Below are 14,144 nucleotides of genomic sequence, written 5' to 3' on the forward strand. Positions count from 1 at the left end.
CTTTTATTATTTTATGGCTTTATGCATGTAAGAAACCACTATGTCATAAAAATGATTCTAACACTATTATTCATGTCTATTATCTTAAAAATATTATGTTAGTCTGAATATAATCATATTCCAAAAGGGGAAAGAATAGCTTATTACTCTCATTTTATAGGTGAAGCATTTTTCTAAAACTAATTTTGGAAATATAAGATTCTGCCAACACACTTAGAAGTGACAAGAGGACAAAATAATCTCACAAATGCTACAAACAACATCTCCATTTATCTCCCTGACTGACTGGACCATCCAGATAGGCAAGTGAGCTCCTCTAGGCAAATTAAATTCAACCTGCCCATTATATACTAAAAACCCTTAACTTTGAACTGATTAGAGTTATAATTTGACCTGAAAAGAGCATGCTGTTGCTTACAAGAGACACTTGTCGCCTAGTCCTGATAATGATTAGGTGTTGAAACCTAATTGGTTATTTTCAACAGCTTTGGGTCACTATTACCAGTACTAAACCATGTGGTTTCAGGACCACAGAAGCCTAATTCCAGTGGCTCTTTGAAATCTGATCGCATCCCAAAGTCTGTTCATATATGGAAGCCATAAAAGTTTTTAACTCTCTTAAATGAATAAAGAGTAGCTAAAAATGCAGAGATCATTTAACCACTTAGTTTACGAATTTGTTAGAATAAGGATTAAACCTAATTAGTCTGAAATTGGCTGAGATTTGGTTAGGATAGCTCTAAAGACCGTTTTGGTGTATTAGAATACATTGAAATTAACTGTAGAATTTTTGGTATTTCTTTGCCATTTTTTTCTTTCTAATAAAGTGTTTTAGGAATTCTCAATACTCAGTATTTTTCAAACATCATTTTTGTTGATTTTCCCAAATATTTTGCTTTTCTCTTTCATTTAACAAAATCTTAGTATAAGCAATCTATTTACCTTGGTAAATTATACCACTAGGATATAATGTTTATTGGTATTAGTTTCCTTTAAGATGGTTCTTTTTTTTTTAGCAAATATTTTTATTTTTATTTATTTATTTTTTTAAAGATTTTAATTTATTTATTTGACAGAGAGAGACACAGCAAGAGAGGGAACACAAGCAGGGGGAGTGAGAGAGGGAGAAGCAGGCTTCCCATGGAGCCAGGAGCTGGATGCGGGACTCGATTCCCGGACCCTGGGATCATGACCTGAGCCGAAGGCAGACGCTTAACGACTGAGCCACCTAGCCACGCCTAAGATGGTTCTAACCAAAAAGTATTTCTATATAGTAGTATGACTTCCAGATGTTAAAAAATTTTCCATTGTTGAAACTCAGACTAAATTTTTTAAAGTATGTATTTTAGAGAAAGAGAGCGTGCACGTACTTGCGGGAGGGGAGGGGCAGAAGGAGAGCAAGATAGAGAATCTCAAGCAGACTCCCCACTGAGTTGGGAGCTCTTTCCCAGACCCTGAGGTCATGACCTGAGCTGAAACCAAGAGTCCAACACTTAACCGACTGAGCCACCAAGGCGCCCCAAACTAAATTTTTATGAGTTTTATATAATAGCCTACATTCATATATTATATGAAGAACATTCCTCCTAAATTTATGTGATAAATCCATATCAGGATTCTAAGACCTAAAGGCTAAAAGGCTTGTCTGTGTCTGTGTTGATGGTTGGGAGGACTGGTTGAGAAGTAATTAAACCTTTCTTACTTTAGAAGTAACTATTTTCCACAGAGATATTACATTATATTAAAGAAGGAAAATAAATGTATTAACTGCAATCTAATTTTATTTTACATGATTTTATTAATGATGAAGTTGGTGAGTTTCAAATTAACCTTCTTGTTAACTGTTATTAACCCAAATGTCCAGTAGATGTCATTATGCCCATACAGTATCATTTTTAATTTAGTTTTAAATGTATAAATAAATATATTGTTATATAGCTATGATTTTTGCAAATAAAATACATACTTTTAGATCCTTGGAAAATTTTATCTATATATCCCTAATACAGCTTGTTATTCCTACTGTACTTTGGCTTCATGCTTGAGAGGAATAAATTCACATTAGGCATTCTATATTCAAAATTGTTGAATTTTTCTCAATAGGTGATTTTTTTCCAGGTTTATTATCTTTGTAACTTCTAAATTTTGCCTGTAGCAATGAAAACCTAGTACATTTACATTTACTGAATAAGAAAATGCTATCTTTTGGATTGCTTGTTGCCAGTAGCTAAATTTGCTAATAGGCTTGCTTGCTTTTTATTTTTTTTAAAGTAAGCCCTACCCTCAACATAGGGCTTGAAATCCCAACACAAGATCAAGAATAGTATGCTCTACTGACTGAGACTTCCAGGTGCCCCATCTAATAGGCTTGCTTTTAACTTACATATTGTTCAGTCATTGATTCTTATTGTAAAGAAAGAGTGATAATAATCTTCTATAGTTCTGTTTTCAACAGAGGGAGAATCCCAATGAAAATACTTTGGTTATAACTTCTTTATTATTTCTCAAATAATGCAGAGAAATATTTATTTCAATTTACATTTGAGGGCACATATATTTGAGTGTGCGTTAAAATTTCCAACCTATGTAAAGGAAGAAGGAAATATTCTAAAAACTTGCTCATTTCAAGAAATGTTTGTGGAGGACCACCTAAAACAGCTTCTGAGGGGCGCCTGGTGGCTCAGTTGGTTAAGCGACTGCCTTCGGCTCAGGTCATGATCCTGGAGTCCCGGGATCGAGTCCCGCATCAGGCTCCCTGCTCGGCGGGGGGTCTGCTTCTCCCTCTGACCCTCTTCCCTCTCGTGCTCTCTGTCTCTCATTCTCTCTCTCTCAAATAAATAAATAAAATCTTTAAAAAAAAAAAATAAATAAATAATAAAACAGCTTCTGAAGCTTGTATAAATTAAGGACACATTTTTACCTAATAAATTTATAGAAGCCTATTTCAGAATATAGAGTTTTATCCTATGAATAATATTTCATTATTACTGCAGATAACTTTTTATTTGTAATTGTGGTATTTTTCTTTGTAATAGTGGTATTTTTTACAATTTTACAATTATGATCTAAATGAAAACAAAATGAATTTGATCTAAACTTTGCCCTTGCTTTGCCAAAGCATCATTAAGTTTCATATCTGCCGAACATTGTTTGAATATTTGAAATAAATTCTTCTTGCTATCAATCTTTACGATTGATCTTTATCAAGGTACATCAAAAGAATAGTCCAATAACATAATTACTTTCACAGTGTTACTGAAGACATTGATTTACAATGTTGCTCAGGGTCTTCCTTCTACGGTTACTTTCCTTGAGGCCATTTGAATTCCACTGCCATTTTCCTAAAAGACCTTTCAGTTCCATTTGTGTTCAAGGTACTGACTACTGGTAAGCAGAAGCAAGCTCCTTTCCATCATGCCCAAGCAGCTTTCCCAGGAAACACTCGTCTTGATTCAGACCCTCACTGTCAGCCTGCAGATCTCTGATATTGTGCAATTTGGGGATACTGTTAATTTCAGGTTACCTGGAAACCAATCAAGGAAATTTAGACCACAAATGGTGAGCCAAAAGGTGGCTCCAGGCAGATACCGGTATTCAAATCCCAGACAGTGTTGCATCACATCTCCAGTTTGTCCAAGTGGAGACTGGGCAGACTCATAAATCAGCTTGAGTCCAATTTTTCTTCTCTGGGAAAACGGGGTCAAGTGGCTTCTAGCATTAGCCATTAGCACCAGAGCTGAGAGAGACAGCTAAGAGTATTTTCAGGTAAAACCCTCTTGTTTGCCAGAACTCCTGCTCCTTTTCTTGCCTGCTGTTTTAACCCAGACCTTCCTCCCCTGGCTCAGCTTTACTAATTACCAGTAAAGCAGACAGTAACATCAATCTTACCATGGCCTCCCATTTGTCCTATTCCCAGTGAGAAGTGTTAGATTTGACAGATAAAGAATTATAGGACTGTCCTTGCTGCTCAGTAATGGGACAGCAGATACCCCTAATTTGGCCACATAAGGGAAATGTGTGATGGCTCTGACATTCCTTTAGGAGCACGTACTGTCAACTTTAATGGTATGAACGTTGCATCTTGTGCGTTGATAGCGAGCTCCACTAGTACACAGCAGTGCAGTGCGGGTCTGGAGACAACTGGGTCAGTCAACAGAAAAGAAAATTTTGTGAGGAACAAAAAATAAAAAGTGGTATCACTCCATCCATCACCCCTCATTCTCATTTTCACCTCTGGTTCTAGATGCTTTTCCAGTAGAGTCTCCTCTTTGCTCTTTATATCATATTGAGTGTGTGAACAAGTTCACTTAATTGACTTTGTCAGCTCCTCACATCTTTTCTCCTCCTGGTTTATTGTCCATTACAATTTTCAATGAGACCACTGCTCTGAGCGGGTGAAGCAATGCAGTATGTCTGCCCAATATGTTTCTTTGTATATTTATACATTGGTAACATCCTCAGGAACACTTCCTACAGTCAGACATAATTTTAAAAATATCTCATTGTGTTTTAATTTACATTTCTCTAATTCTAATGATGTTGAACATCTTTTCATGCGTTCTTTTGCCATCCATATGTCTGATGAAGAGCCTGTTCAAGTGTTTGTCTACTTTTTTTTTTTTTAAAGATTTTATTTATTTATTTTTTTATTTATTCATTAGAGACAGAGAGAGAGAGAGAGGCAGAGGGAGAAGCAGGCTCCCAAGGAGCAGGGAGCCCGATGCGGGACTCGATCCCAGGACCCTGAGATCATGACCTGAGCCGAAGGCAGACGCTTAACGACTGAGCCACCCAGGCACCCTGTCTACTTTTTTTTTTTTTTAAGATTTATTTGTTATTTTAGAGAGTGCAAGTAAGTGGGGGAAAGGGACAAAGGGAGGGAATCTTTCAAGAAGACCCCTGCTGAGTGCCGAGACTGACCTGGGGGATTCGATCCCATGATCCATGAGATCATAACCTGAGCCAAAACCAAGAGTCAGTCGTTTAACCAACTGAGCCTACCAGGCACCCCAAGTCTTTGTCTACTTTTAAAAACTGGGTTGTTTTTCTAAGTTTTGAGGATTCTTTATTCTGGATAGAAGGCCTTTATCAGATAAATGATTGCAAATATTTTCTCCTTGTCTGTTACTTGTCTTTCCATTCTCATAACAGTGGCTTTTGAAGAGTAGAACTTCTTGGGCGCCTGGGTGGCTCAGTTGGTTAGGCGACTGCCTTCGGCTCAGGTCATGATCCTGGAGTCCCGGGATCGAGTCCCGCATCGGGCTCCCTGCTCAGCAGGGAGTCTGCTTCTCCCTCTGGCCCTCCCCCCTCTCATGCTCTCTCTATCGCATTCTCTCTCTCAAATAAATAAATAAAAATCTTAAAAAAAAAAAAAAAAGAGTAGAACTTCTTAATTTTGATGAAATCTAGTGTACCAATTTTTTCTTTTATTCTTTATACTTAAAGTGTTGTGTCTAAAAACTCATTACTTAACTCAACGTTACAAAGATTTTCCACTATGTTTTTCTGCTAGAATTTGTATCATTTTGTTTGTTGTGTTTTTTGAGCCATTTCAAATTTATTTTTGCCTATGGTACAAAGTATGGATCAAAGTTTATTTTCTTACATCTGGATAACCAATTGTTCCAGCATCACTTATAGAAATGACTATCCTTTCTCCACTGAATTGCTTTGCACATTTGTCAAAAATCAATTAACCATATAAGTAATGGTCTCTTTCTGAATTATTTTCTTTTCCACTGATCTGTTGTGTGTTTTTTTTTTTTTGCCACTATTATGCTGTGTTGATTACTGTCGCTTTATAATAAAGCTTGAAATCAAAGTAGTATAAGTCCTCCAAGTTCTTTTTCAAAGTAGCTTTGACTATTCTATTTCCTTTGCATCTTCATATGAAATTTAGATCAGTTATTCGTTTCTTCTCTTTACTTGCAATTTCATTTGGTCCTCATTTTTTAATTCTTTTTTTTTTTTAAGATTTTATTTATTTGAGGGAGAGAGAGACCACAAGCAGGGGGAGTGGCAGAGGGAGCAGACTTGATGATGTGGGGCTTGATCCCAGGACCCTGAGATCATGACCTGGGCCGAACGCAGACACTTAACCAACTGAGCCACCCGGGTGCCCCCATTTTCTAATTCTTGATGTAGAAGGTGAGTCAATGTTTTGAAATCCTTGTTTTCTAACATAGGTAGTCAGTGCTTTAGATTTACCTCTAAGTATTGCTTTAGCTATATCTCACAAATTTTGTTATTATGTTTTTCATTTTCATTTAGTTCAAAATACTTTCTCTTTTGATCTCTTGTTTGATCCATGGATTATTTACAGATGTGTTTATTTTTTTTTAAGATTTTATTTATTTATTTGAGAGAGTGAAAGTGAGAGAGATCACAGAGGTAGAGGGAGAAGCAGACTCTCTGCTAAGTGGAGAGCCTGATGTGGGGCTCAATCCCAGGACCCTGGGATCATGACCTGAGCCAAAGGCAGACCTTAACCTACTGAGCCACCCAGGCATCCCCATACATGTGTTTAAATAACAAATACTTGCAAATTTTCTAGCTCTTTTATTAGTTGTGGAAATCTTTAGGATTATTATGTTGTCTTGATAAATTGATCACTCTATAATTGTAGAATGAACTTATTTATCCTTGGTAATATTCTTTGTTGTAAAATCCATTTCACTTGACTTAATACAGCAACTCCTGTTCTCTCTGTCTTACATTAAACATATTTGTGTTAAAATATACATAACGTAAAGCTTAACATTTTAATCATTTTAAGTTCATTGGTATTTATTACATTTACATTGTTCTATACTCCAGTTCTCTCTCTCTTTCTCTGTTTTTTTTTAAGATTTTATTTATTTATTTGAGAGAGAGAGGGGGAGAGTAAGAGAGAGATCACGAGCAGGGGGGAAGGGGAGAGAGAGAAGCAGACTCCCCGCTGAGCAGGGAGCCCAATGCAGGACTTAATCCCAAGACCCTGAGATCATGACCTGAGCAGAAGGCAGACGCTTAACTGGCTGAGCCACCCAGTCGCCCTCCAGTTCTCTTTTGATCATTGTTAGCATGTGGATTAGTTTCATAGAGCTTTTGTAACAATTGCCACAAAATTGTTGATTTAAAACAACAGAAATGTATTCTTTCATGGTTTTGGAGACCATTCATCTGAAACCAAGGTGTTGGCAGGGCTGCACTCTCTCTTGAGGGCTCTGGGAGAGAATCTGTTCTTGCTTTTTGCAGTTTCTGGTGGCTCCCGATGTACCTTGGCTTCTGGCCACATCACTCCAATCTCTGCCTTTGTGGCCACCTTGTCTTCTCTTCTATATAATTTTCCTCTGCCTCACTCTTATAAGGGCATTTGTCATTGGATTTAGGGCCTACTGTGATAATCCAGAATGATCTCAAGATTCTCAATTACATCTGCAATGACCCTTTTTTCCAAAAAGGGTCACATTCATAAGCTGTGGGGATTATGCTATAGACACATCTTTTTGGGCCACAATACAACCCACTACAGTATGATATATCTATCCATATTTTACTTTTAACCTATTTGTATATTTGTGTAAGATGGGTTTCTTGTTGAATGCATATAGTTGGGCCTTTATATTTTAATCCAGTCAGCCCATCTCTGCCTTTTACTTTGGATATTTAGACTTTTTACACTTAATGTGATCACTGATATGGCTGAGTTTAAATCTGTCCTCTTGCTGTTTATTTTCTATTCATCCCATCTGCTTCCCTCATTACCACCCTTTTGTTTTCTGATCTGTTTTGGATTAATTAAATAGGTTCTTTTTTTTCTTTTTTAATGATTCCAACTTATCTATCTTGTTGGCTATTACCTATAATTCCTTGTTATGTTATTCTATTAGTTACTTTCAGGTTTTTAGTAAATATCTTTAACGTATCAGAATCCACCTGTAGGTGATATTATACCAATTCACATATAGTATAAAGACCTTGTAACATACTACATTTCTGCCTTCCCAATCTTTGTGCTCTTGTCAACATTTTACTTTTAGTATATTATAAACCCACAATAGTTTGTTATTATTTTCATCATTTTTGCTTTAAACCATCAGATATCTTTTTAAAAGATTTAAATAATCTAAAAATCTTTAAACTTGCTCACATAGGTGCTATTTTAAGGTGCTCTTCAGTTTTTATGTAGATCCAGATTTCCATCTGGCATCATTTCCTTGGGCCTGAAGGAATTCCTTTAATATGGTTCATCATGCAGGCCTGTTAGTAAAGAATTTCAGCTTCTATATGTCTGAAAAACGTATTTTGCTTATCTATTCTTTGGCTTTCATTTTTTAAAAGTATTTTTACTGGGTATAGAGTTCTAGGTTGCAGGTTTCCTTTCTTTCTTTCTTCTTTTTTTTCTTGTACTTAAAGATGTTGTTTCAACTGTTTTCTGACTTGCAATGTTTCTGACAAAAAGTCTACTCTCTTCTTGTTTTTGTTCCTCTGGGGTGTTTTTCTTCTGAGTGCTTTTAAATTTTTCTATCTCTAGGTTTAAGCAATTTGGTTATCTTTTGTTTTACTCTAGTTTTCTTTATGCTTCTTGTTCTTAGTGTTTGATCATCTTTGATCTATGTTCTTGTAGTTTCCCTCAAATTTGGAAAATGTTCAGCTATTATTTCTTCAAATATTTTCTTTCCTTCCCATTCTCTCCTTTGGGGACATTGTGAATCTTACCTCTTTGGTTATTGGATAATTTTGTACTCCTATAAATACTTTTGAGTTTGTTCTGGAATTCATTTACTTTACTTGGGAACTGATCCTTTCTGGTATTGCTTTAAGCTCAGCTTTTCCCCACTACTAAGGTAAAAACCTCCTGAGAGCACTATGAATGCCATGTAAATCATGAAGAGTTCCACTCTGACCTGTGAGAACAGGAATTCTCCCCAGTCCCAAGTGGACTCCAGGCATCCCCCCCTTTAACGTTCCCAGGTGATACCTTTCTTGGCCTCTGATACATTTTTCATTCAGATGTTCTGGTCAGTACTCAGCTAAAAACCTAATGTGGACGCTCTGCAGATCTGTCTGGGCAGCTCACTTCTCTCCTGTACTTTGCACTCTGAATCCTACCTGCTTTGGTTTCATAATTCTCAGTTCTATCTCCTCACCTCAGGAAGACCACCATACTGTGTAGTGTGGCAAGAAACCCTCAGGCACTAGGCTGGGGTGATCACAGGGTTCATCTCATTGACTAATCTCCAATGTATTAAAAACTACTGTTTTTTAAATTTTGTCTTTTTTTTTTTTAAGTTGTTTCAGGTGGGAGGATATATCCAGCTCCTGTTACTCCATCTTAGCCATAGGCAGAAATCTGTTCTTGTTCCTTCCTTTCTACTTTCTGGTCTTTATTTAGGATTATCATGTGTGAGTTTTTTGTGATTATTTTTATCCCTTTAATCTAAATTACACATTTTAAAAACATTATTCTGTAGTGGTTAACCTAGAAATTTTAATACTGAACCTTGAGTAATGATAATTAAGTAGACATTATTACTTCTCCAACTTCTTTGAAAGTCCTAGAAACAAAGCACACTGAGTCCATTTCTTCCCTCCTGGCTTCTGTGTTACCGATGCCATGCATTTTAATTCTACATATCTATTTGCTATGTAAGCATTATTAGTTTTCTTTTGTGCAGTTAATATTCTCTTATATTTACCCACAGACCTAAGCTCCTTCCCCGACCCCTTATTCTTTGCTCTTATTTCCTTCCTGAATTTTCATGTTTCATTTTCCTTTAGTCTACAGCACTCCATTTAGCCGTTCTTTGGGTAGAGTTCTACTATTGACATACTCTTTATATTTTTATTTATTTGAAAACATCTTTCTTTTATTTTTGAAAATATTTTTAGTAGTTATAGCATTCTTGGTTGGCAATTATTTTCATTTAACATATTAAAGATGTTATTCCACTTTCTCCTTGTTTTCATCACTTATGTTAAGAAGTTCATCAGTCCTATTACTGCTTGTTTGAAGGTAACTTTTTTCTCTTAATAATATCAAGATTTTCCCTTTCCCTTAATTTCCATCAGTGTTATACTGAGGCTCCAATTAGATGTAAGATATAGTTTTTGATGTTGCCCCACATATATATATATATGCTCCCAGTACTCCTACTAGCACACCACAAAACTGGCCTGGGCATGTGCTGTTTCTGCCAAGATCTTGAAGTTGAATTAGGAACACACCTGCACAATGCTGGGGTCAGGACCATACCATATTTACTGTAATTGTTATCAACAGTAAATACTGCATAACCTGCCCCTTGACATCCATGAAGCTAGATACTAGAGTCTCAGGCTTCTGCTGCACCAGTTTCAGTAAAGCCATGTGCTTCCAGGATTGTTCAAACCAGGCAAAATGGTAGAACCAACATAAATGTGGCTTCTGCTTTATGATATTCACTTTTGACATCTGTATTTTTCTGAGCATGCATCTACTGGGTAAAATCTAGGTTGGTATAAGAGCTGCGGTGTCCTAAAGTCTTGGAAGTGTACTTTGGCATGTATTAAGCAAACTTTACAGGAGATACAAATAAGAGAAGTGAGCCAAACTTTTCGTTGTTTATCCCTAATGTGCCAATTTTGGAAAAATGTTGGGTAGAAATGATATTTTGTCAAGTATGTATGTAGTCCATAGAATATACTCAGTTATATAATTAAAAAGAAACTGTTGTTATAGTTGGCTATTCAAAACCTATATGAAGTAGAGAGATTTTAGATTTTTATTATCAACAGGTAAGTTTGAGAGATAATGAAGGAAGAAAGAAGGAAAGAGAATTAGAGAGAATGACACATTTATAATTTCATCTTTATTATCTTTTGATATTTCCACTAAATGCATTATTACCCCTTTTCCCCCCCTGAATTGAGATATACTTCCTTGGAATGTATTTATGAAATTTGGCTTAGGATTTTATTTCTAAAACCATTTTTAATAGCAACTTTCTTAGGGATCAGTAAAATGTGGAGTACCAAATTATCCTCAGCAGAATTTCCATAACGTGCTTGAGGTAGCTACTATTTTTACAATTATTTTAGAAATGTAGAAATGTAGGTACAAATGAGTTCTCATTTTCCAAAGTCACAATCTGGATATTGAGATTATAAATCAGCGTTGAGTGACTCCAAAATCTTGCTAACATGACAACTCTCTGGAAAAAAATGAGGTTGTGGGGCACCTGGGTGGCTCAGTCAATTAAGTGCCTGCCTGCAGCTCAAGTCAGGCTCCCAGCGTCCTGGGATCCAGCCTGAACCGGGCTCCCTGCTCAGTGGGGAGTCTGCTTGTCTCTTCCTCTCTGCCCCTCCCCCACGATTGCCAGAGCGCACGTGGGCGCGCTCTCTCTCTCAAATAAAATATTTTTAAAAAAAAATGAGGTTGTGTACTTTTCTGACACTGTTCACAAAGATTTATTTTATATTCATTGATTAAAAATTAAACCAAAGGAGTGTTATAAGATACCATGGCAATATAGAGAGAAAGGAGAGAGAGAGAAACGCGCACGCACGTGGGGGGGAGGGGCAGAGGAAGAGAATCATTAAAGCAGATTCCCCATGAAACAAGGAGCCCAGATGCAGGACTCAGTCCCACAACCTATGAGATGCTGGTATATTCTGTTTCTTATTGTGAAGTGTGTTCGACTAGTGAGAATTCATTGTTCTGTGCTGTTATGGCATGTGTACTTTTCTCTGAATATATTTTATTTTAATAAAAAGTTACAAAATAAAAATAATAACAGCTCTCACCTCACTATATTATTTTATAGTTTAAATTAAAACCCATTAGAATGTAAACTCCATGAGGACAGTAATTTTAATCTTTTTCTTTTCACTGCTATATACCCAGGATTAGAGCATGACCTGGTATATAGTGATCACCCAAAACATTTTTCACACATGAATGATCATATAGCACATGCTGATTTCATCACCCGCCACAGAATACAAATGCTCTAAATATTACACATTACTATCAATAATATAGTTTTATCATTGCTTGAGACAAGTAGGTCATTTTTCTCTTGAAGCAGTGTAACATAGACAACTGTGTTTTAACATGAGGTATCCATTATCTCATGTTTCTAAGTTCATCTCTCCATTTGATCAATGGTGGTAAAGAAATCAATGGCCACAGGTGAACTTTACTCCATGGACTTACAATAGGGAATTGAAGTTGAAAATTTACCTTGATTTTATGCAGTCTGAGTTAATGATTTGTGCTGTTGCTATTGTTGCCCTTATAAGTTATCGTGTTCTTATTGGACTCTGGCATGAAAAGTATTGTCAATTAACATAGTCGTATTATTTTAGAATTATTTGAAAATATTTTAAATGAAATATAAGTTTTTTTACAAAGACACTTCGAAAGATGTTGTAAATAATTAACTTTTTCTTCAGGCAAAGTATTGTGTACTTAATGAGTCCCTAGTGCTTTAGAATTGTTAAAATCTTTGTTGGGCACACCATTGAAGATGAGGTCAAAAGAGTCGGCTTTTATCATCATATTAATCATCTCAGGAGAGCTCTATGCAGAAGGTAAAACTAATTTTTCATATTCCTTATTCTCTAAAAATTATAAAGGGAAATTCTAACATTCATTTAACTTGAACTTTTATAGTCTTTCATTTTTGTGTATCAATTTTATAAAAAGCATACTTCTTATAATTTGTTATAAATACTTAAGCAGATTTTTTTTTTTCCTTTGGGCATAACTAGTAAACTATTCTTATAGTGACAAACTTAGAAAAACAAGAGACAAAAAAGAAAAAAAAAACAGCTTTGTATCTCTAGGTTTTGTGACATAGGAGGTGAGGATCTAAACACTTTAAAGGATTTTCAGTCTAACAGTACCACCATTTAGAAGTCATATGTTAACCTTAATTCTAATTTCATACTAGAATTTATTCCTAACATTGCACAGCTTGTACAATTTTAATTCTCTGTTCATAAAGTAAGAGCTTAGTGTGGGAAATTTAAAAAAGAAATAGCCATGAATCATCAAGATTTTTGAATCTTCACCCTTTGATTTTTATCCTAATTTATTCATTGGTTGAAATTTGTAAGTAGTGATTAGAAGGAGGGCTGTATAATCGGTTATGCAGATAAGGACACTTTTGAGAGTGAAATGGAGCTCTATTAATAGTTATGTGAGACACCAGTGTAAGTTAGGACTGTCCAAACCAACCCATGGATTCCCTAACTCTTAGAAAGCTTTATAGCCAGAGCTCGGTGTGTGAATAAGTGTGAGTGAAGCAGGCAGTATATAAGTGTGGGTTATTTAGGAATAGTTAATAGTGTTATTAGGCTGTAGGGATAAGAAACAAGAAAGGATAATTAGGTGTCAGCAAGAGTGTATATACAAAAGAGGAAACCACAGCAATAAGACTTTTCTAAAATAAACACCTTAGGGAATCTGTTGAAATAAAATATCCTATGGATTATAATTGCCTTGTGGGTAATAGTTTGCTACAAATTTCCTACCAAAAAGGGTCTGCAATTAAGATTATGAAAGTGAAATAAATAGAATTCATCTTATTTGATACATTCAATTCTATAATAAGATAATTTTTGCATGAATAGTTTCCTTTGGTTTTATTTTTCTGTCTAAATAGGGAAAAACCAGCTGATATAATTCTCTGTCATCTATATACCATGAAGACATTGCATTTTCCTCAGGATGCCTGGGTGGCTCAGTTGGTTAAGCATCTATCTTCAGCTCAGGTCATGATCTCAGGGTCCTGGGATCAAGTCCTGCATTGGGCTCCTTGCTCAGCGGGAGCAAGCAAGGAGCCCTCTTCCTGTCCCTCCCCCTGCTTGTGCTCTCTCTCTCTGACAAATAAATAATAAAATCTTAAAAAAAAAAAAAGACATTGCATTTCCCAGATAATTTCCTAATTATTATATGGTTATAATCTTCTTTTACTCAAACAAACAAACAAGCTAACAATAATCTCATATTTCCATGCTTTCTCTCATCCCCATTAGGAATATTAGGGGCAAGAATTGAATTAATGGTATTTCTCATTTTGTAGCAGGCAATCATCATTGGCCTATGAAAGGTTCCACTTTTGCTTTATTTATACACTTCCTCCCTTTATCCCTGACCCTGAATTCCGTTTCCCCTA

At 35.8% G+C, this 14,144-nt stretch overlaps 1 protein-coding gene across 1 annotated transcript in view; it reads left to right on the top strand.

Moving 5' to 3' along the window:
* The first annotated feature begins 12,486 nt into the window (after positions 1 to 12,486).
* F13B (coagulation factor XIII B chain) overlaps positions 12,487 to 14,144 on the top strand; it is a 32,080-nt gene continuing 30,422 nt past the window's right edge. The window contains exon 1 of the mRNA XM_021682502.1: positions 12,487 to 12,555. Coding sequence (XP_021538177.1) covers positions 12,492 to 12,555 — 64 coding nt within the window. The 5' untranslated portion in view covers positions 12,487 to 12,491. The remainder of the gene's footprint in view (positions 12,556 to 14,144) is intronic.

Source organism: Neomonachus schauinslandi, chromosome 6, assembly GCF_002201575.2.
Source record: "Neomonachus schauinslandi chromosome 6, ASM220157v2, whole genome shotgun sequence".
Lineage (NCBI taxonomy): Eukaryota > Metazoa > Chordata > Mammalia > Carnivora > Phocidae > Neomonachus > Neomonachus schauinslandi.